Below are 24999 nucleotides of genomic sequence, written 5' to 3'. Positions count from 1 at the left end.
GTATTGGGCCCATTCAGAAGAATTTAGATGGATGGCTGCAATGTGTATGGGAGTGAGGTGGGAAGTGGTTGACATTTAAATATGGTTAGAATGGATGGCTTGGGGATTAGGTGCAAGGTTCACATTAAACAGCTATCTGGATATGCCCAGTAACCCCTGGGACTTTAATCTGCTCAGGGGTTGTTGTTTTTTTATGAGGGTCAAGTTATTTTCATAGGGCCAAATCGAAGGTATGCTCATGGTCATGCTCAGCCTCTAACAGTTCAGTACAGAGTGAATGATGGGATGCAGATCAGGTTTCTGATTTACAGAGGGTGGGCAACCTGGAAAAAGGGTTATTTGCAGCAAGAGGGTGGATTCAAGAGAGGAGAGAAGCCAGTTAGCCTCATTTCAGGTGACTGGTGGGTTAGGAGTATTGCCAGCAAAAGAAAACTGAACACCCTCCCACACTGGACTGGCTTGCCTGGAGACTGAGTTAGATGTAGAGGCGAGTATCTCTACTCACTGCTAATAAACTGACCAGATTGAGGTAGCTGGCAAGGAGGGCTAGTACACCCAAACCAAGATTATTTTGCATGAACTACAAGATTGGTCATCTTTAATTTTACATCCCAGGGAATGCCCATAGGATAGGTGTACTGCACCTGGCAGTTGGCTGTCTCCTCAAATGTGGTCAGATCCAATTTATTACTAAGGGCAAATCAAGAAATGGAGGGTTGTTGAATGTCGGATGGTTCCTGAATGCAATAGGGAAGACTGGACATCAGAATCAGCCCTGCAAGTTAATTTGGATGTTTCAAGGGGCATTGGCTCTGGAGTTTCCACCAGGGCAGGTGGTGCTGACTGGGTCTGAAAGAGGACAGTAAGAGACATACCCTCTGGAAATTCTTTCCCATGCTACCAGCAATGCGAGGTCAGAAGTGAATGTGGTGATCCTGAAGTAAAAACCAGGCAGTGGATCCACATTGGTAACTGCCAGTTTGTCAAGTCACTCAGAGTATGAGATGGGCAGAATTTGAGAGCTGGCACTGGGAGCCAGCAAGGAGCAGGTGTATTCAGGTGCAGCTTGACCTCTGGTCTTGATCAATTTGATCTTAGTGCAAAGGAATTAGCCCTTAAACATCTGGGTATTGTTGGGAGTGTTGAAGAATTTACTCAATTCCGACTGATGGCAGCAGCAAGCCCCCTCAGAATTTGACCTATTTCAGGGTCAGGTACTGTGTCATAGTGCCACAGGGGCTACCCCTTTCAGGGGAGTCAGCCTATCTTTGACAGGCTCCTATAAGGGAGAACAAGGCAATTCAGACCCACCTGGAAGTAATCAAATCCCTAAGGTTACCAGGGCTCAGCTCTGAGGAGTGGGAGGTTTCTAAAGAAAGGAAGCCCCTGGTGAGAGATGCTCACCAGAGCAAGGAGTCTGGAAGGTGTGTTCCTAGGGACAGGGAACTTCCAAAGAGTGTCAGGAAGCCAAGCTTGTCAGGAACTACATGCTGAATCAGAAAACAGCTGCAGTTGGCAGATCTCCACAGACACCCAGCTCTAGGGAAGGATTCTCCCCAGGCAGCAGCAAGAGCATGGGACTGGACTAGATGACCTCCGGAGGTGCCTTCCAACCCTAATCTTCTATGATTCTATGAAAAGGCCTGACATGAGAGAAACCTGCTGATGTGGAATGGTGGACCCAGGTGGAAATGGATAAATAAAGACTGACCTGTCACCCAGCTAAGATGCTTGTATGCTTGTCTTGTTTGTATGTTCATTGGGCCTCTGGTTAATAAACTAAACTAAGCATTGTTCTCTATGTAAAGCTTCATTGAACTTATTGATGACTCCATGGGAAATTGAAGCAGGGAGAACCTATAGCACCATACTTGGCCACTGGGAGGGCATTATAGGACAGATACAGTCGATGACACGTGATGGGCTGGCATCATATGCTATTTTGGGTCATTTATTGAGAAGCCCATTTTGCAGGAGGATATAGAATTACCAGAACCCTGGCAGGCAGTTTTAGTTAAGCTATTGGAGGTAGTGGTCTTGATCACAGCTACTAGGGGTCCATAAGGAAGGATTCAGATAGGGCTTTGGAGTTTAGGGATCTGAAATGGTGGGGACACATCAGATACCCTGACTCAGAAAGTGTCAAAAAAACAAACAAAACAAAAAAAGGCTGACAAGATGAGTCATAACACTTTAAGAATATGCTGGGCTGGGATTGGCCCACTCAAAGCACTATAGAATGGCCTAGTGTCAAGGCCACTGGTGCCAGGCCACTCTCTGCCTCCCTCTCCAACTCCTCCAATTAACTACCTTCCCTGTGAAGAAAGTTTCATATCATGGTGACGTCAAAGAGTACATATTGTTGAAGTTCCCCTGTGAAGTACAATCCTATTCATTCAGTACTGGAGTGGCGACATCTGCAGCACAGCCTGGAATAGGAGCCCAACAGTTCTGGCTATCAATGGTGGCATCCAAATGCATACAAGGATATGGAGGCCGTCGGGGATGCTAGCTCAATGGTATAAATGTGATAATCTCTCCCTGTTTATCCCTTCCTTCAGGATCATGTGAACAGGTCACAGGAGTTGGTGTCTGGATGTGCAGGCACAAGGGTGGACAACAGATGCCCAGGTAAGTCATCTGTTTTTCCTGAAGTTGCTGGGCCTGAGTAGTAAGGCAGCTCTGAGGTGGCATGGAGAATGGGCACATTCAAGGGTCAGTGGATGCCCCTCTTTACAGTCATTGGCCAAAAAGAGGAGTCTGGTGAATGGATCAGGGTGCATCTGGGAGCAAACAATCTGGGGATTTAGTAAAAGGGTTGAGTTAAAGATTAGGACAAAGACAAATTAGGGGTGGAGCTAGGCCTCTTTCCCAGGCATAACTATAACCTGGTTTGAGATGCCACAGAGAGGGGTCAGGAAGGGGAGCTGTCTGGTTTTCATGTGTGGACAAGGCCAAGAGAGGGGTAAATCTGTTGGTGGCTAATCTATGTGAACAGGGTAGACTGGTGATTGCCCATCCTGAAATTGTATATCTAATACCCAGTTTATTCAGGAAGAGGTGGTACACCTCTCCATCTGGAGAGAGGATTAGACTTTGGCAGATATTAGGGAAGGAACTGTACATAGTCTGGGAATCCAGGAATGTTGTGGGGGAAGCAGCCAAGAAAAAACTGCTGATGTGCAATTTTACCGAGTGCAGGAAATTGTTCAATAGGGCATCTGGGTTTCTTGATATTCCAGAATAGGAAATGGATTAGAAGATGGCATCTCCTAAAGAAGGTGGGGAATGAGGCTGATGTACCCCTTTTTTTCCACCCTCTTAGCCCTAGTGTCAAGAACAAGAAAATTTGTATTATTTTTTATAAGTATCATCTGTCCCTCAGGTGTCCCTATGTGACATTACCCTGTGATCCTCAGATCAAAAGGGATTTTAAAAGAAATCAGGCAGGAAAGGTAAAGCAATGGCTTAGATAAAGAACACCCTTGTTAACACAATAGTCATGTACCGATGAAGAGGGATACCTCAGCCCCAACCCCAGTTACAGGACTGTTTGCGAAAGCTGAGAATCTGGAGATCAAGAGACGCTGATCTGTTAAAAGATCTGTCCTTCAAATAGAGAGGGGGTAAATGGTCAGCATTCCATGAGGCTGACGAAGAGACTGATTGGGAGTCAGGGGTCTGCAGCAAGAAGGCTGTAACTTGGTGCCCAGGGAGAATGGAGGGGCACCAGGACTAAGTCAGGTCTTCCTAGGAGCTTGAGGGGACTGTCAAGCACATGTAAGACAGTATGAACATAGGGTTTTGTTATTCTAAATCCACTGCTGAATGCTGTGTACCTTTTGGCAAAATAAATCCCACTTTGTTTGGAGAAGCTGTATCTGTATCAGTGCATGCCGTAACTGTACACAGGCTCCCGGAGGGAGACTCTTGTAGGTGCCAAGCCCCTTGGGACTGCTAAAAACAAACCATTCTTGGCAACCAGGGAAGTGTCACACAGAGACCCGGTCAAGGTGATTGAGTCGCAGGATCCCATCCCCCCAAAAAGTGGAGACATGAGCCTGCCACTTGAAAGGGGTGCACTGTGGGGGAATGGAAAAGGGTCTCAGCAGGGGCAACTTGCTCAGGGACTGTGACACCTTATAGAAGGGAAGGGAGTTGGCACCAGGTTAACAGGATGTGGAGGCTGATGGCAGCCCTCCCCCAGGTGGTACAGATTACAAAGGAAGGATAACCTGCACTGGATGAGTTATTGCTGGACAGTCTCCAATGCGGTGACCTAGTTAAACCACATTCTGGGTCTCTTGTCTGTCTTCCTGCAGTGTCCAGAACAGCAGTGGTAAAGGGAAAAAAAGCACTAGGAAAATTGAGTGAACATAGGATGGGTGCCGTTCTGATTTATTATAATATATTTTATTTATTATTTATATTTTTATATTTAACAGGTATATAAATGGATTTCTCAAAAAAGCAGTATAAGCTGTCTTGTTACAGAAAGGAGGAATAACAAAGGTAACGCCTTGGCAGGTGTCATAGGGGATTGGTATCTTACCTTTTCTCCTTTATCTCCTTTCTGACCTGGCAAGCCAGCTACTCCTGGCAATCCTGCTTCACCCTGTTTAAAAATAAATTTTCAGATTACAGGAATATCTGATATTTTCCCCTCTTTCTGCCACAGAAACTTTAACAATACAAATTAGTCAAGATAAATATGACACCAACATTGTGACAGTGATACAGTGCTGTTTTTTTACACTAAAAAGATAAGAGTGTAGGAAATAGTGGGCTCCTACATAAGCAAACTGAGGTAAAATATAATTCTGTAAGAATAGTTTTCATTTTGATGTTGGTTTTGAAGATAATCCAACAACAGTCCATTTGTTTTGTGTATTCATGACATTTAATCTTGTAAGGCTAACAAACGTTCACTTTAAATTTAATTTACATTCATTTTATCTTAACTTAGAAATATAAGGCAAGGTACACCACAGAAACAAGCCATTTCTACACCTCCAAAGAAATTCAGGATATCCACCCCAATATCAATTAAACACCATGGTGCATTAAATTACAGTATGAGAATCTGCAAAGCATGCAAGATAAAGGATACACGTATAGAAGAAGACTCTCATACTTTGTTTGGAAAGCAGAGGCATTGGTCTCTAGGCTCCTGCTGTGTTACTGGAAGAGCATGTATTTTGCTGACATGAACAGTCACTGGTGACGAAGAAGTAGTAATGAAGCTGTCCTCCAGTGGGCACTAAAATAGAAATAAGGATTATTCTGAACTGAGTCCCCTGATAGTAACTGACAAGTAAAAATCCAAACTTTGTTCCTATTCAGCCTCTTTTTGTCTCATGTTACTGCACACAGCACCAGTAAAATTAAGACTACAGATGTGTGATCCTTCTGCACTGAAATCAAACCCAGACAAAATATGCCCATCTTATAAATAAAATAGAAATCATTCCAGGTGAAATACAACATGATGAAATCCCTGATCTCTCCTAGGACAGGGTAAGGGCTGGACTTCTAACTGGTTCCCTACTAATGCAAGACAGGACTGAGCCTCCTACCGATACAAGAAGTGAAGGTGAAGCAGCTAGTTCCCCTGAAAATGGAAGAGGGGAATAAAAGGATAACAGGCCACCTGATCACCCCAGGAAATGACTAAAAGTAAGAGGGGAGCTCATGGGTAAGGGGGTTTTATCACTTTTGTAATGTAACTTACTGGGTTTACAGTTCAGAAAACCCTTAAACTGAAGCCAATGCTCAAGTGCCTGGAAGCCATCTGAGCTGAGGCTACTCATAAGGTAAACAAAGTCAGGTGAACAGAAACTGACATATTTCACACAGCTCTAATGAAGACATAACCAGGATCTCTGTGACCTGCAAATCATGGAATTTCCCCCAGAACATATCTCTTGGTGCAGAATTTCACTTCACAATATAAGCTTTTTTTTTTTAAATGAAATTTTAGCCTTTATGGTTACTAAGAAAGGCTTATAAAATCAGAAAAAATAAAATTGCTTATGATAGTCATATTAAAAGCAATTAAGTTTATGATGATTATAATAAAGTAACAACACATTCATTTTACATCTTCAGCACCGGGAGCTTTGTCATTTGGCTGTGGAATAAGATATACAAGAATCCAAAACTTCTTTTATCTGTGTAGTTGAACTATACTTTAAGGATGCTATAAATTCAGTATGACAAGTGACTGAAGGAGAACCTGAAAAAGAACTTTGTGTAGCTTGAAAGCTTCTCTCTTTCACCAACAGAAGTTGATCCAATAAAAGATATTACCTCATCCACCTTATTTCTCTAATATCCTGGGACCAACTCAGCTATAATACTGCAAACATAAATTCAGTATTACCTTTTCCTTCTATGTTAGTACATAACTCAATTTTTAGTTGTGTCATGGCATGTTTAAAATTATTGCACTTCTGTGCACAAGAAGTTAGCAGAAAATTCCACTCATTTTACTCCGCCCATTAGTTTGTATAGGAGGAGGAAGCCTCTTTTCTCACCAGGAATAGACTATTAACTGTATTTGAACAGGAAAGTTTTATTTAAAATTGAAATTTCTCTTCCCATGCTTGCTCCACGCTACATTTCTGACTTCACATCTGTCTACTTGTGGCTCAACAACACTGTACCCCGTTGTTCTAATCTTGGCAACTTTTTCTCCCCTTTCCCCTGTCTCTTTACAGTTGAGATAAATTGCTTGTCCATCCTGTGGTTAGTTGGGCTTTCTGGACGTTCAGGAGATGGTTGGCAAGTCCCTACTGCCCTATCAAATCCATGTGTATATTCTGGGGACAGTCTGACTCATCATCCATCACATATATGAGTCCCAGATTCACTGCACTACCCATCTGAGTTTCCCTCCCTCTCAGCCTCTTCAAATCTCATTTTTAGGTGTGTACTAGTGCCCATTTTGTTTGCACAATACAGGTACATCTATTTTAAAAATATGGGCCTGGTTCCGCAAAGCACTTAATCACATTTTTAACTTCAAGCAAATGAGTAGCCCCAGTGACTTCAAAGCCCCAATAGTTTATATCTGTCAAAACAAAGAAGAAAAGTAACTCCACTGAATCAAATTAATATGACACCTTATCTTTAATATATGAATATCAAAAAAAAAAATGCAAAGTACATCAAAGATAAAAATAGTTGGCAGGCACAGGACATTCAATTGTTATTTTCTTTATTTCTATTTTCCTGATACTGGTAAAATGAAAGCATATTAGCAAAAGTTCTGTTCCCATTCCCTGCCCCCATTTAATCTCATAGTTTCTCTTTGTAATGCCCCTTTCATAGCCCCACTGCCTATACACAATGGAATAAGAAGTAAAACTGATAATGAAATACAAAAAAAGAGTCTCTTCTCTGGAACCAACAGGCCTTTAGCTCAATGGGAAAGACCTACATTCTAGTCCTCCACCTGTGGCTTCCTCAACTATTAATTAGTGTGTGTCTAGAGAGAGGGGCATGGCAGCGTCCAGTGTTCTTCTCTTAGACAGTGTCCCTTATATTGCTCTTTCATTGAAATGCTGCTCTACCAATGTTATCCTATTTCAACAACTCACCTAGCAAGAGCTCTCCTGAAAAATATATCCCATTTTTAGGGGAAAAAAACAAACAACAATTTAATGTTGCCATGCTTCTTGTTTATGCTCTTTAAATAATAAAACAAGGTGAATGTTTTGTCATAAAAGATTATTAATGTATTTTCAGTTTTATATTATCCTTTTTACAAATAACTTACCAGGGTTTCAGATATTTCACAACAGGTCTCCAGAGCTGCAAATTTTGGGTTACAATAAATTGTTATGCGGCGAAGTTCAATCTGTTAAGAAATGTAAAAGAGTAGGGATTTATATCAGCAGTAAAAACGGAATATATTTAGGCACTAGTGAAAACAACTGTAACTTGCCATTATAATCTGTCATTCTGAAAATATCACATTTGACTTAAACATCTAAGTAATAGACAAAATGAGAACTTGTTTAAAAACCATAGACCAAATTCTTCTCTCAGCTACTGCAGTGTAAATCCAATAATGAATGGGACCCCGTTATCTTCATGGCAGTTGTAACCCTCTGCATTGCTCTTGCTATCTATCTGTCCTGAGTTTTAAACACTCAAGGAAGTCCATTCTCAATGTCCCACATCTCTCAAGTGTGCTCCCTCTAACAATCCACTTGAGCCACAGTATGGTCTATCATTTTGGACAGGCCTTTGCCTGGCCTGCTCACCTACGTTGTTTGAAGAGCAGGAATCAAGGATTTTGTATACAGGTCTTTTATTTTGAGGACTTTAGGATGGATTGTCAGGGAGGAAATAGCCCCAGGAAGTTGATTATAGCTAGCCCTGGCAGCAGTTAGAGCAGGTAGTGTCACTGCATTAACTTAAATCACTTGAATAAGGTACTTAGTATCAGAGGAGAATTACCATAGCACAGATCTGCTCTCCCACAAACCCTTCCCAGTACTGCCCTGGTCCCAGCACATCTCCTCTCTCTCCCAAAAACACCTCACATGCTGCCAAGTGGTCAGAGTGATTGCTGGTGAATGAACCATTTCCACTGCCTCCACCAGTTTTATGTCAATGGAATTCCCCTACACAAGGGGAATTGCCCCCATTGAAAATGTGGTCTTTTATTTTGTGTTAATAGTTGGGGCTGTATTTAGCATTTAAGGGCAGATCCTAGAGTGGTGGGAGGCATGATACATTTTAAATAAATATGGGCTTCAGCCTGCAAGGGGCTGAATACTCTGGCCTTGATCACAGAATCTGTATGGATAGAAATTCTGTGCTTGAATAATAAGAGTATCCCAGTAGGAATACACTACCAACAATCTGACCAGGGTGGTGATGGTAATTTTGAAATGCTGAGGGAGACTAGACAGGCTACTAAACCAGAAAACCTATAGTGAGAGGGCAGGCCTGAATGCACCTGACAAGATGTGCCATGGCCTGAAATCAGGGTTCTGGGGGGAATGGCCTGGTCCATCTGGAGTCGAGGAGTGATCTGATTAACTCTATCCTTTGTCCTGGGACCAGGGTGGGTTTCTACTTATTAGCAAGCCCAATCGTTGGCAAGTGGTGATCACCAGATCCAGGCTGCAATGGACCCGAGTCTGCGATCTGCCCTTGATGAGCTAGTCATTCAGGTAGGGATAAATCTGGATTCCCTGATGTCTCAGGTAAGCAGCTATTACTGTTACATATTTTGTGAATATTCTTGGGGTGGAAGAGAGGCCAAAAAGGAGTGCTATGAACTGGTAATGGGCTCCATTCACCACAAATCGGAGAAATCTTCTAGGACCGGGGAAAATCAAGATGTGAAGTACGCATCCCTTAGGTCAAAGGCAGCGTGGAGTACCAGTCCCTAGGATCCAAGGAAGGAACAATAAAGGCTAAGGAGACCATGCAGAACTTGAGCCTCTTGAGATATTTCTTGAGGTGGCGCAGATCCAAAATAAGTCTGAGTCCTCCCTTTGTCTTGGGAATAAGAAAGTAACGGGAATAAAACCCTCTTCCCCTTATGTCTGGATGAACCTTCTCTATGGCTCCTATTCTTAGGAGGGCCTGCACTTCCTGAACGAGAAGTTGCTCGTGAGAGGGGTCCATGAAGAGGGATAAGGAAGGAGGGTGGGAAGGAGGGAGCGAGTAGAATTTTAGGGGTATAGCCCATTAAGATGGCACTGAGGACCCAATGGTCAAAAGTAATATGGGCTCATGCAGGGAGGAAGGGCAACAAATGGTTAAGAAAGAGAAGGGAGTCTGGATCCTGTCGTGGGACTGGAACGCTGTCCTCAGGCACACCTCAAAACAGCTGACACTGCCCACTTGTCCAGCCCACTGCCTGGTTGGGTCCCAGTAAAAGAACGACCTGGGCAATGATGCTTAAAGCCCTTGTCTCTGTCCTTTCTCCTGATAGGCCTTGCCATCTGGGCTGTTGCGGATGGAACTGCTTCCTGAAGGCTTGCAGTGTGTAAAGGCCCAGTGAGTGCAGAGTGGTCCTAGAATCTTTGAGGCCATGGAGTCTGGCATTGGTCTGTTCTGAGAAGGTCCTGGATTGATTGCTGTACTTTCTGGGACAAACCCGACGACAGCAGCCAGGAGCATTGATGCATAGAGACTGCTGAGGCCATTGATCTTGCGGCAGAGTCTGATGGATTTAGCGATGCCTGCAAGGCTGCTCTGGGTACTGTTTTGCCCTTCTTCGGGACAGCATTGAAGTCCTGACCCACCTCTCTAACAAGTCCCTAAACTTTACAAGGGAGTTCCACATGTTAAAATAATATCTTCCCAGCAATGCCTGCTGGTTAGAAATTCGAAATTGGAGGTGGCTGTAGAGTACCGTATTTCCCCATGTATAAGACGCACCTTTTTTCGAAAAATTTGGGGTCTAAAAACTGGGTGCATCTTATACAGTGGTACTTACCCCAGGGCCGGGTGGTACACGCGCCGCCGCCGCCGAATGGGCCCTTCCTCCCACCCCTGCGAAGCTTTGCCGATGATGTACCGTAATACATTTTTTTCAAATTTCGGGCCCCAAAATTAAGGTGCGTCTTATACATGGGAGCGTCTTATACATGGGGAAATACGGTAAATCTTTCTCCCAAACAAGTCCAGCTTTTTGGAGTCTTTATTATTGGGAGTGGAGCTCATCTGGCCCTGCCCCTCCTGCTCATTTGTGGCTGCAACCACTAAGAACCCAGGAGGTGGGTGTGAAAAAAGGTATTCAAACCCCTTGAATGGAACATAATATTTTTTCTCAGCCCTTTTTGAAGTTGGTGGCAGAAAGGATGATGTTTGCCAAAGAGGCTTGACCACCTTAAGGACTCCTTCATGTACTGGCAACGTGACCGGGTTGGTGGCGCGGCTACAAGTACATCAAACAAATTGTCCGTTGGCTCTTTGAATTCCTCTGCCTTCAGGCCTAAGTTGGAGGCCACCCTCTTGAGGAGGTCTTGATGGGCCTGGAAATCGCCCAACGTGACCGGGGGGCCTGAGCTTACAACCATTTCGTCTGGTGATGATAACGATGAAGCCCAAGCTTGGGAGAGGGTGACCTTCCTCCTCCTGCACTGGGGTTACAGCAGTAGCTGGGTCCCGAACCTCAGAGTCAGGTTCAGACTCTGAATCTTGACCGTCTTCCGGGGCCGCTGGCATTGCAGAGTATCTCCTCAAAGACTGGTAGTTTGGGGGGCTAACGCCACAGAGATCCCCCAGGGGTTCCAATATGGTCATTTGGCTGTTCACTTCCCCTGAGGCTAGCCCACTGCCACATGGCTCACCACTGGCATTTGTGCCTTAGGTTAGCATTGACTAGGGTGGGGAGGCCGGGTTCCTCTCCTGAGGCTGAAGAAGAGGAGTCATCCCTGAGGGACCATGATGGGGCCAACCTTGCTTCTACCCGACTGCTGTGCAATGCCGAAGAGCAGTGCCACGGTGATAGAGAATGGCGCTGCAGTGACAGAGAGTGGTGTTGAACAGATGAGCTTGGTGTCAGGGATTGAGGCGTCATGGATCAGTGCCAGGAATCGTGTTCCCAGTACAGAGTCTCCGGTGAGTGGTGTCGAGAGGATCAGTGATGTGGTGACTGAGATTGATGCCATCCCTCTGCTGGAGAATGAGAGCGCGTTCTTGGGCATTGGTGCCACGAGGGTGGAGATCCCTTCCGTGATGGAGACCCGTGACACAGTGACATTGACCAGCATTGGGACTTGGGGAAACGGGGTCTCTCCCATGCCCAGTGCAGCAGACCCATTGGGAGTTTCCTTCTCAAGGTCTGTGCCCTTATTGGCCCCGGCAATGAGGGGTGCCTGGGAATGGGAGGTAGAGGCAGATCTCTAACTGCCCGTAGATCCTTGGTGTGGAAGGCACCACAATCTGGCAGGGTTCTCTTCCACTCCCTGTTGCTGGTGGCGGCTCCTTCATTGGGCTCAGGGCCCTAGGTGGGGAAACCAGGACCTGACCACCGACGGCAGTTGACCCTGCACGGGTCCAGTGCCCGACCCCGCTTTCTTGCTCTTTGGTGCAGGGGAGCATCCTCTGTCCGAGCCCTTCTTCTGTTTCCTTGGTGCCGGAGAAACGGAGCAATGTCAGGAGGACCCTGCTGCTGGTGGAGCACTCTGTACCGAAGCTGACATGCTCGGCACTTAGTCAGCATGGGGTGGCTTGGAGGCCAGTCTTAGTGCTGCCTCCATTAGAGGGGCCTTTAGTCGGATCTCTCGGTTTGAAACCCTTGCATATCTAACACTTGTCCTTTCTATGTGCTTCTCCCAAGTACTTAAGGCAGCTGTCATGAGGATCGTTTAGAGGGAAGGGTTTATGGCAGGTAGCACACAGTTTGAAGCACGGAGAACAGGGCATACCTTCTTGCCAGGCCAATGTCCGAAAAGGAACTACACTACTGTCTAAAAAGCTAACTATGTACACTAACTACAAAAAACCCCCAAAAAACTATATTACAACTGCTTCAGAAAGGCAATCTAGAGCACTTGCAAGCACAAGCCAGAGAGTTCCAGTAACCATTACAGGCGGGAAGAAGGAAATGAAGGGATGCAGGACCAGTGGTGCCTCTTATACTGGTGCATGAACACGGGGCTATAGGGGGCAATGATGCCAGTCCTACAGATAATGCTAAGGCAAAAAAGCTCCGGTAACTGTGCACGTGGGCATGCACACATCTACAATGGAGTCAACATGAGCAAGCACTCGAAGATGAAATAATAGGCAACAGGTTTAAAACACACAAAAGGAAGTACTTCTTCTCACAATACTCAGTCAAACTGTGGAACTTGTTCATGCGATGTTGTGAAGGCCAAAAGCATAACTGGGTTCAGAAAAGAATTATGTAAGTTCATGGAGGACAGATCTATCAAGAGCTATTAGCCAAGATGGTCAGGGAAGTAATCCCATGCTCTGGGTGTCCCTAAACCTCTGACTGCCAGAAGCTGGGCCTGGACTAAAATGGGATGGATCACTCAATAAATTGCACTGTTCTGTTCATTTCCGCTGAAGCAACTAACATGTCTCACAACTGCAAATTACTTCTGCTGAGTTTTTGCACAAGCAAGTGAAACTCTCTGGAGTAGAATATGGGCTATAATATAGAAGGGTTGCTTTGGTGACTCAGACAGCAGATAAATAAAGGCTCCATTATCACTGGATAGGGAAATTCAGTAGCTTTGCTGAAGCAGAGTTCTTACTACATCATTTTATTTACAGATAATCATCATCATCATATGAAGTTCCCGTGACTGTAATTGCATGTATTATACTGTTTTCAGACTCATACATGTATCATGTTTGGGTAAGGGAGGATTTAATGGTTCCCATGAAAATACTTGGACTGGCTAAATATAACACACATTCTTTCCCTTTGAAAGACAAATTAAGTAATATGAAAATTAAAAACAAAGCCATTACTATAAAATAGCCCTAAGCAGTACAGTAATTATAAGTCGAAATGACTTTCATTTCTAAATGGATACAGGCATATAAATAATATTGAAAACAGGAACCCAATTCTGTAATCCTTACTCAGACAATATTGCCCACTTGGAACAACGAAGACTTTTTCCTGAATACAGATTACAGGAGCTGACCCCTGGTTTAGAAGAGAGTATCTAAAAGTTTTAACAGTGAACTGGTGTAAAACACCCACTGGGTATTCATTTTTTTCATTTTATTTTGTTTTCATATTTCTTTACTATGCTGCTACGAGTATGTTTAAAACATGATTTCTGTATTATCCAGTTTTGCTTTAACCTGTAACAGCCATTTTACTGGTAGAACTCACATCTACGGGCTTGCCATCTGCAGCTCGAGCAGCAATGGAAGTCCTTCCTTGAAAGTCAATTGAGTCCTTTTCATCAGTCTGCCATCTCTCAATTAAGTTACAATCCACATAGAGGGAAACGATCCTTGACTGTACACTAATGGCAAGCTTATGCCATTGCCGATCAAAGAGAGGATAGATTTCACGGTTTCTGAATGTGTGGTATTGCAAATTTCCCTGAGCAGAGTTGGCCATATATTCCACAACTTTTTTTGAACCATCAAGTATGACAGATACCTAGAGAAAAAAAAGCATAATTTAAAAAATGTTGAATAAATCAGAATTACAAGCGAACATGGACTGTACATAAACTAGGAAGAAAAATAAGTGATCAACATCATAGCATAGACTAGGCAGAAATCATGAAATACTCTCTCATGTAACTTTTTCAGTGATCATCTATCCTAAACTGTAACACACCAACCATTCCAATATTACTGGAGAAATTTTGCTGAAGTTCTGTATTTCTGTGATTTGAATAATGACCACCAATTATTTCAGAACAATTATTTCCAATTATGTAAATTAGATCGGAATCCAGAGGCAAAAGACCCACTAAGCTATATCTATCCTCCTCCAACAGAAAAGAAAACTAAGAGAAAAATAAAATGTATTCTCACCTGTGGAGTGTCATACTGATTTAAAATTTGCCATATATGCCACCGTTCCTTTCTGGTGTTTCGTCTTACACGGAATGTGGCTATTAAAGAGTATTCTTCAGGAAGCCCATTTGGAAACACTTGCCTATGTGGTGGGAGGAGGAAGAAAAGGTTCTTTTTATTCTGATATATGAAAGGAATGTGGGGCAAGGGGAACTAAGGGTACAGCAGACATATGTTTAACACACAAGATCAAATTGTGACCTCATGAAACCTTATTGACATCAATGGTCGCAATAACTAAGCCTTTGAATTTTGAAACTGAAAAGATACTAGGCTACAAACAATTAATTTTCCAATATTGAAGAAATAAGTTTTCAATAGGTGAGACAGATGTAAACAGCAGATATATACATAACAAAACTGCATGTTTTGTAGGTTGTAGGTTTCATTACTTTAGTAAACAATACTTGTCTAATGAAAAAATATCAGCGTTGTCCGCCTGGATTTACAGATCATCCAGAAACATCCCTCATCAGAATGCATGGAACCCAATAAACTGATAAAGCAGAGAAGTGTCTTTTTCACTCTCCCCATGATCATGAAATATAAATGGTTTAATTTTATATCACTGTAGATTTTAGTACACACTGATGTACAGCCTTTGTAATCCCAAAGAAGTCAATATGACCTCCTAATGTAATAGAAACAAGAGATATCCTCCAACATTAATGAATATTGCATCAGAACTTATTTATCTGCAATTCTAGTAGGAAAATAAACTAATATATGCATAAAACCTTTGACTTCTTACCACTGGAGGAAAAGTACATTGAAGTTTTGCCATCAATTCATAAAGTCACTTCTTCTGGAACAAGAACAAGAGTACTCCAAATACTTTAAAGTTTGCAGTGTAGCAATTACACATGTAAATACTTGATGAAATCCTGCCAGGTTTGTCTTAAAGTGAGTGATTTAGATAAACAAATAGTTCTGTAGAGAAGTCAAAGATTCAATGCATGATCTTTAAGGAATCTTAAGGATGATGACAGAAGAGTCTAAAAGGGATATTTGTTTTGAGAAAAGCAATGGGAGCAGGTGGAAGCTCAAGATCAGATGTGAAAGCATACAGTGTGATCCACTAATATGTAGGATTGATGCTAGCTGGAAAACCTTTATTCTCTGGATCTTTCTTTTGAATTTCACTATATTGCCAAGCATTTTCAATTTATTATTTATTTATACTTTTTATTTTATAATTTTCAGTTATATATTTAATGGAAGTTTTATTTAAAACCAAATAGACATCTTAACGTAGAGTTTGTGGATTTGGTGCTTTCTGTGGGGAAAGTGGATGTTCTGCAGTCTGTTTCAGATTAAGCACTTCTGAAGATTCTGAAATGTGAAGGATTTTTATATGTTATCAATGACTGGTTGTTTTGTTGAGGATGGGGTTGGAGGGGAACTGACTCTGTTTTGCTGATGTTTTTGTTGTTTTTAATGGACTGATTTAATAATCTGCCTGGCTACCTAGAGTCTTTGGACAGGTATCTTTTTGTCTTTTTATGTAGAAATAGATAAACCAATTGAGATTTTTTTTAAAAAATAGGGTTTTTTTCAGGTCTTGATTCTGAAGTGAGATTAAAAAAGACAAATAAATTCTTTATGTTTTAAGGGTCTTCTTGTGGCGTCCCCTTATAAAAGGTAGTTATGCTGGAATATTCTTGTATTCCCAAAGTTAGGGCAGGCACACATCAAGAGAAAGAGATACAGTTTCCAAAAAGTTTGGGAGTATGAACCTACATATCATTTATGAGAGTTACAGACATCAAGAGAAAGAGGTATAGTTTCTGAAAAGGTTGGGAGTATGAATCTACATATCACTTATTTGCATGTTCCCATTCAAAAACAAGTAAAATGGTGCCTCAGTCCATTAGAGCAAGATTTTTCATGCACTTGCAAATCTAAACAATACACAAGAGCCTCCTTAGATGAATAGTAAATCACTTTTAAGAGGTAGAACTGCTTATGTTTTACAGTGAAAGGTAAGACAAGTAGGATCTGTGGTAGACATTATAATCCACACAGCACATCTGTGCATGGAAGTGTTTGACGGTTCATTGTCCTAAGGTGCCTATCACATGATATCTGAACACCTTATTAGGGATACATGAGAGGGTTTTAGCTATTGAGAGAATTGAATTAGATCAGCTATATTTCTTGAGGAAGTAGAGTGTCATCAGAAAGCTTTTACCAGTCAGATGGGAAGAGGGCCAGTGAAAGTTTAGGAAATTCTGAAAAAGATGGAGGGGGGGGGAGGGAAAATGAGAGAGAAGGCTCTTTAAGCCATATAGTGGAGAAGTTGCTGGGCACTTTCTTTAGATTAACATTAAGAAAGTACAGTTCTGTGATTGTCTCATTAGCCCCATTAAGCACCAAGAACACTTGTGATGCTGCCTAAATAAATAATATTTTTCTCTTTTATTATCTATCCCTTTCTTAATAATTCCTAGTATTCTGTTAGCTCTTGTGACTGCTGATGCACATGGAATGGAAGTTTTCAGAGAACTATCCACAATGACTCCAAGATCTCTTTCTTCAGTGGTAACAGCTAATTTAGAATTCATTCTTTTGTATGTATAATTGGTATTAGTTTTTCAAATGTGCATTACTTTGCACTTATCAATGCTGAATTTCCTTTGCTTTTGTGTTATCCAGTCATCCAGTTTAGTGATATCTGTTTGTAACTCTTCCCAATCAGCTTTGGACTACCTATTTTGAGTAATTTTGTATGGCATCATCTGCAAATATTACTATCTCACTGTTCACCCCCTTTTCCTGATAATTTATCAATATGTTAAATAGCACAGTGCCCAGTGGAGATCATTAGGGGAACTTGCTGTTCACCTCTCTCCACTGTGGAAACTGACCATTTCTTTTTTCTCTTTGTTTCCTATCTTTTACCAAGTATGGATCCATGAGGAGTCCTTTGCTTTTATCCCATGAATGCTTAGTTTGCTTAACAGCCTTTGGTGAAGGACTGTGATGAGTGTACTGGCCTCTGTGGCTCCCTAACTGAGGCCCTGCAGTCCTACTACACTCAACTCCAGGACAGTAGCAGTAATGATGGGTCCTCCGGGCTTGCCTAAATAGACCTCACACAAGCAACCAATCAGAGCCCAGTAGGTTCAGCCTTAATAGGTCAGTTCCTGGCTGGGACCAGAGGGGTAAGAAGGGTAGAGTTTGAGGGATAACCAGAGTTTGTTTCTGGCTGTATTTGCTTAAACTGGGTTTGCCAGGAGACAGAGGACTTAAGAACCTAACCATAATTTAAGGGTGAAGCTAAAAGGGGCCAGGTAGGAAGAGGCCCAGGGAAGGTGCAGCAACAAACTGAAATCGATCAGTGCATACCTACTGTATAGAGGGTTTCTGGATTAGAATCCGGAGTAGCGGGCATGCCCAGGTTTTCCTGTCGGTCTCTGTGGCACTAGACCCAAGAAGGAGACAGAACTTATTTGAGAGCCTGAACAAAGGGTTGAGTTTAAAGGGCCCAGAACCAAGGCTGAAGATCCTAGTGAGGGCAATGGGATTGTTCAGTTATTGGACTCTTTACTATCCTGAAAGGGGTTCATTTGGACTTCATGACTTTGCTGAAGAGCCAAGTCACAGAAGATCCACTAGCAGCCTGCAGGAGGTGACCCGGGGAATGGGGGGGGGGGAGGAGGAAGAGGACTGCAGTACCACCCCCAGCTGCTAAGAGGTGCTCAAGCTGTGATCTCCTCACAAGGACCTTGTCAAATGCTTTTTGAAAATCCAGGTGCGCTATATTGATTGGATCACCCTTGTCAATATGCTTGTTGACACACACAAATGAATTCTAATAGATTGGTGAGGCATGATTTCCCTTTAGAAAAGCCACATTGTCTCTTTCCCAACATATCGTGTTTATCTATATGTCTGATAATTCTGGGTTTTTTTACTATAATTTCAATCAATTTGCCTGGTCCTGAAGTTAGACTTACAGTCTGTAATTGCCAGGATCATCTCTAGAGCTTTTTTTAAAAAGGACAACAACCACGGACACACAATCATAGCACCTGTGGACAACATCTGTTTGTGCAATCAATTTCTGCCTTTAGCTCTATTTGCAGGAAGTTTTTGTCATAGCCTTTTGCACCAATTCAATAAACATTCCTATGCTTTTATGGGGCTGAGAGCAGAGAATGACTCCAGCAACTACTGAGTACATATTATGCCTTTTACACAGCTCAATGGGTGGGAACGGCTACCTGCATTTTTGCATGAACTTTATACTTGAGCACATTATCCACTGGGATTTGGGATGATCAAGTACAAGTTCTGAAAGAGTCTGAAACTCATCTTTCTACTGGATTTCTTATCTCTACTATGCTTGAAGAGAACTGTGAATGAATTGAACTGTAATCACCGAATAGCCATCTTCAGTGCTATTTTTGTGAAGCAGAAGTAAGAGTTACCCATATCAAATTTAGTAAGACAATCTTGTATTTACCTTTTGGTTTTCGCTTTAAAAAGCACTGATGGACAAGAAGCTGCTATTTTTAAATCTTACGAACTCTAATTCTTCCACACTGAATGAGAGTGAGTTAGAGCTTATGATGAACTTCCGTATTTACAAGTATCAATGGGGCCTCTGACTTGCTGAATATCTTCCAGGAAGAGAAAGATGATCTGAGTTACATTTCCTGAGAGTGAAGTGAGAGATGCTTGGACTTTATGTCAAGACATTTCTTTTCCAGCTGACATATCCCATCAGCTGTCATGTTACAAATAATTTGGTGACCAGAGCTCAGAGTCAGCTTGAACTGCTTTCCTATAGTGGTGGGTGACTTACCCTTTTTGTGTTTGCTGAGGGGATTCAAACTGAGACTCATTGTTAATGAGAAAACAAAGCTCAGATGACCAAAGCTGATAATCTCACTTGCTCTTACTGTCAATGCTTACACATTAGCCTTTACTATGTAAAAAAGAGCTTAGACAAAAAAAGGAAATATTCTGAAGCATAACATAGTAGTCTAACAAAAAGGAGGATAGCAGCGAATCGGACCCATCTATCAGCCTATGCTTAGAGTGGGTATTTTTAATGCTTATTGAAATAAAAGTTAAGATCAGCTGTCTGTTACCTGAAATAACTTCCCCAGATCCATCTTCCTCAAATGACATTATGATGAACTGTACGGTTTCATGTTGCATCAGGCATCAAGTTGCATCATATAATGTCATACGAAAACAGCTTATGGGAAACTATTTATGTAGTTTAAGAATTATTAATGATCTGGACAGGGAATGGTACAACCAGTTCAGATAAAAGAACCAACTGAAAACTTTGTCCAAAATTCAGTCCGAATGCTGAAGTGAGAATTTGCTTAAAGTTTGAAAAACATTGAGCTAACTTTTTAAAACAATGTTTTGTATACTTCTCTACTTCTTGGTTTTCTCTTACTGTAACGTCTTAAACCATTATAGGTGGGACTGGCAGCACTACCTATTATTAAGCTTGAACTACGAGTAGGAGCCTTATCTCCTGTGTTGTCAATGATTCCCTGGCTAGCCACCCAAGCAGTGTGGAATGGGAAACAGTCTGACTCAAATGCAAAGAGGCAAGAGCCAAACCGAGTGTGTTGCAAAGAAGGGCTGGGGAAATAGATATGGAAAGGAGCCTGGATGGTGGAGAATGGCAGGGGTTCGAGACTAAGACTGAAGAATGACAGTGAAGCAAAGATTGGGAGTGCAAACCAGAGGGATGAAGATTAGGACTGTCTAAACAAGGGATTGGGAAGAGAGGAGGTATCTAGGGGAGGGGAAACAGATCTGATCAGATGCCAGGGTGTGCATGGGCAAGGAGACCAGGACAAGGAGCAGGGAAGGTGGGGACATTGCATGTGGATGAGAAGTTCATGGAGGAAAACTGGAATTTGGAGCTAGCAGGAAGATAAACACAAACCTTGAACAGGTCTAAAGATTTTACCTCTTTTTGATGGGGTACTTACCCCATACAGGTCAGAGTACTGAAGATGTGGGCCTGAGGAGCCAATTAATCAGTCTGGTCACACCTGGGGGGTGAGCGAGTCCTAATTAGTTATTATACCTGGTTGAGGGGAAGGACTAGGGATTGCCATAAAGAGCTGAGCAAGACCAGCTGGAGGAGGAGACCCAGAGCAGATGTTTCCAGCCTTTTTTTAGGCTGCTTGAGAAAGGGAAGAGACCAGACAGGTTCTCCAAGGATAATCTGGACCACACAAGAGAGCCAGAGCCTGCCTGAACCCCTCAGTAAGGGGAGGAGTGTGCTGGGCCCTGGATCATGGGTTGATTGAGGCATAGAAGGACAGTCTAGAGCACCAGATGTCTGCTAACTGAGCCCAGCTGGGCTGAAAGACTGGTTTTAGACACACTGCTGTTGGACTTTGATAAAGGACTCTTCGGCTCCGGAAGGGGCAGAATTCTGTAAAGTGGTCTTTCTAGAGGGCTAGGACCAAAGGACAGAGGGAAAAACCAAGGCAAGCGTGCTGTAACATCACAGCCAGCCAGGAGGGGGAATGCTGGGGTAGCAGCTTTGCTACACTTCTCCTGCCCCCTAGAAAGGGACTGAAGATTCCACCACTCAGAAAGAACAGCTGCATCCATTTTGTGACAATTTGAAAACTATCCCAGTGACATAATGTTATTGCTGGGAGGAAGAGGAGGAGGAAGCAGCTCACAGGACTGATGTATTGAGTACAGTGGCATGAAGTTAGGAAGAACTGTTTCTACCCACTCTCTTCAGGCAGCAAAAGGAATGGACATCCAGCTGTAGCCCCTTCTCTTCAGAGCCCAGGATTGTCTGCAGGAGAAATCCCTTCCTGCCTCAGTCAGAAGGGATCCATCTTACTTAGCAGAACTTTTTGAAAACAGTAGCTCAGACACCAGATCAGGTATTGTCAGCCTATTCTGTTGTCACTGATGGAGAAGGAGCTGAAACCAAGAGCAGTTATCCAAAGAGAATGCAAAAGGGGTGAAGATGCCAGCTAAAGAAACTGAGATGAGGAGCTTTGGCAGCTGTGGAAGGGGAGCCATGAAAAAACCATGACTTTTCTAAAAGTTTTCATGACTAACCCATGAATTTATAAACCTGGTGTCCAGTTTACAATTGAAGGGAAATTAAATAAAGTGCTCTAAAACTTGTAAAACTGGTAAAAACAGTTCGCTGCAAAAGCTCTCAATGAGAATTAATGAATAAAACAAGTTTAAATATTTTCCACTGAGTCATTTGAATTGTAGAGGGAAGGAGTTAGATGATTTCAAAGACTGAAAACCCCCATATTCGAACCTGTCTGAGTCAGCAGTCAAAGAAAGAATAGCTTAACACTACAGAGATCAATTAAATGAGAAGAAATTTGGACCCTGTTTCTGGATACCTTTTGGATAAAAGGTACTGGATGGCTCAAAGAAAGCCAGACCTCTATTCCATCAAGCCTCTACTTCTTTTGCCTCCACTACTTTTCCTTTCCTTCTTCTCGCTATTCATGTAAGTTTTCTCCTGTTTTATTGCTGTAACCGCCACCTTAATGTCATATTTGTCGTATTGTCTGGTCTTGTAACTGTGATGAGTTGTAAAACTGCATGATTCTACTGGAGATCCTGTGAAGGGTGTGATATTTGGAAACTATATATATGCTGGAAATCATTCACTTTTTGTACCTTTCTTTGTCTGTTTCTTCATGAAAATTAAAAAAAAAAAAAACTTAAAAGTGAAAACCCACAACTTTCAAAACTCTCACAAATGACTTATCCAATTAACCTCAAACTCTGAAAAAATCATTAATCCAGGCCAAGACTTCACTGACTTTTAAATAGGAATGAACTTTTTCTAGAAAGCTAGAGAGTGAATGGAGTTCAAAAAACCAGATTAAAATAGAAACATCCTTACCCACTGAGTCATTAGTATGAGATTACAATTTACTGGCATAATGGAGAATTCTGTTTAATGGAAATATTTGCTATGCACCAAACCTTTTTGTACTAATATAGTTTAAATGTGCCCATTAAATACTGTATCATTTGCCATTAAATAATATATGCAACCACTATGTGATAATGAAACACTGATTTTATATCATATATCCCCAGCCCTCATATATATATATATATATATATATATATATATATATACACACACACACACACACACAATAGTAAGTAACTGAGGGCTGGGAATGAACTCTTCTTTGATTATTTCATTTTTAGCCTGGGAACATTAGATTGCTTACTGGAAAAGCCTGGCTAATGGAAAAAATGCGGCGGCAAACTTTTGATGACATTAAGCAGTCTTTTTTATATTACATCATCACTGATATGTGGCACAGTATAAATAGCCCATACCTATAAATTCAGAATATGCATGCACAGAAGGCTCTTTACAAAGTAAAATGATCAAGCCATTTGCTTAATTCATAGACTATGGTAAGGGCAAATAGCCTGCTCTGATGCTCTCCTACGAAGTGATTTAACTGATTGCTAACGGCACCTTTTAGGATGACAACGTATATTAAATCATCATTAAAAAAAAAAGTAATGAAAGCATAGCAAACACATCTGATAGCAGAAACAAGCCCTGTATGGATTAGAACTAAATCAGTCTAATTTAAGACATTTTAAGGATATGGTATCAAGTCTAACTGCAATGACAAGTTTTAGTATGATGCAAATAAAAGCTGATTAGTACAAATCCCAAAAATATGATTCATATTAATAATGCCCACAGATCCTTAACTAGAGCAGTGCTTCTGGGCATTGCTGTAGCACTTATATCTTTCAAGAATTCCAGCCATCTACTGAATCATGACCTTCCTTTCCTGAAATCATATCAGTTATCTTGAAGCACTTTTTTTTAAATGCTTCTAACACTTTCACAACAACCTAAGTAAAGTTAATAAGTACGTAATTTCCTGGTAGCATATCTGTCTACACATACTTTTAGAAATAAATGTTTTAATCTACCACTTTCCAACTTCAAGAACTAACTTCTAAAAGTTAACTCTTACAAATATAGGCTAACAGTTTCATGATGTCTGTTTTTCATTGAGTAAATTTGGATGCTGAATGATTCCTGTTGCCTAATCAATTTTCAGACATTCTAACCTTTTCATAATGACTTTTGTTGTTACCGGTTTTATTGCTCCTATATATTTTCTAAATAAAACATCTGTTGATAATTCCTGCTGTGATATTTTCTTACACTGTCTCTCTGGTCCATATGGCTAAGCTTGAGCATTTTCTTCCATGTAACCAGTTGTCCAGCATTCATATAGAGCTCAAACTCACTGTACTAAGCAGCCTTAACTCCCATTGCCTTTAATCTCACAGGATATGCCTCAAGAAAACAAGCCCATACATAAATTGTTCTCAGATTTGTTTCCTCAAACTTGTGATTGTTATAAACGATTAACTTCATAGTTGTTGACTATATGTTATTTATTTATTATTTGTATTATAATAATGCCTAGGAGTCCCAGTCACTGACCAAGAGCTCATTGTGCTAAGTCCTGTACAAACATAACAAGAAGACAGTCCCTACTCCAAAGAGTTTACAATCTAAGTACGAGACAAGAGACAACAGATGGGAGGATGGGATACAAGGAAAAATTGAGACAATATTAGTCAACATGATAGGTAGTGGATTTTGCACACCAGCAAACTAACCATTGTCAAGTTTTTTGTAGTCATCAGGAGATTTTAAACAAGGATACTGAGTTAGCTTTGTGAATGGCTATGGAGAGCTTCTCCCAAACATGAGAGGCAGCATGGGGGGAAAGCATGAATGTGCTTGTTCGAAAAAGTGGGCATTGGAGGTTGATATTATGAGCTAATTGGAGGTGGGACTAGACTTTTTGATATTCAATAAGAACGACCATACTGGGTCAGACCAATGGCCCATCTAGCCCAGTATCCTGTTTTCTGACAGTGGCCAATGCCAGGTGCATCAGAAAAAATGAACACAACAGGCAGTCATCAAGTGATCCAATCCATCCCTGGTTGTCCAGTCCCAGCTTCTGGCAAACAGAGGCTAGGGACACTCAGAGCCTGGGGGTGCTTCTCCGACCATCCTGGCTAATAGCCACTAATGGACCTATCCTCCATGAACTTATCTAGTTCTTCTTTGAACTTTGTTATAGTTTTAGCCTTCACAACATCCCCTGGCAATGATTTCCACAGGTTGACTGTGTGCTGTGTAAGGAAATACTTCCTTTTGCTTGTTTTAAACCTACTGCCTATTAATTTTATTGGCTGACGCATGGTGCTTGTGTTATGTGAAGGAGTAAATAACATTTCCTTATTCACTTTTTCCACACCAGTCAAGATTTTATAGACCTTTATCATAACCCTCAGTAGTAGTCTCTTTTCCAAGATGATAAGTCCCAGTCTTTTTAATCTCTCTTCATACAGAAGCTGTTCCATACCCTAATCCTTTTTTGTTCCCCTTCTCTGTACCTTTTCCAATCTAATATATCTTTT

The 24999-nt window shown here is 41.8% G+C and overlaps 1 protein-coding gene across 1 annotated transcript in view; it reads right to left on the bottom strand.

Moving 5' to 3' along the window:
* Nucleotides 1-24999, bottom strand: part of COL19A1 (collagen type XIX alpha 1 chain) — a 258669-nt gene that overhangs the window by 205945 nt on the left and 27725 nt on the right. The window contains exons 5-9 of the mRNA XM_067562524.1: nt 14491-14614; nt 13832-14107; nt 7781-7861; nt 5135-5260; nt 4553-4615 (exon numbers count right to left, since the gene is read on the bottom strand). Coding sequence (XP_067418625.1) covers nt 4553-4615; nt 5135-5260; nt 7781-7861; nt 13832-14107; nt 14491-14614 — 670 coding nt within the window. The remainder of the gene's footprint in view (nt 1-4552; nt 4616-5134; nt 5261-7780; nt 7862-13831; nt 14108-14490; nt 14615-24999) is intronic.

Source organism: Emydura macquarii, unplaced genomic scaffold (assembly GCF_026122565.2).
Source record: "Emydura macquarii macquarii isolate MOO-44397 ecotype Brisbane River unplaced genomic scaffold, CSIRO-AGI_Emac_v2 contig_2437, whole genome shotgun sequence".
NCBI classification, from domain to species: domain Eukaryota; kingdom Metazoa; phylum Chordata; order Testudines; family Chelidae; genus Emydura; species Emydura macquarii.
Note: the sequence above shows the minus strand (reverse complement) of the source record. Positions and strands in the feature narration are given on the sequence as shown.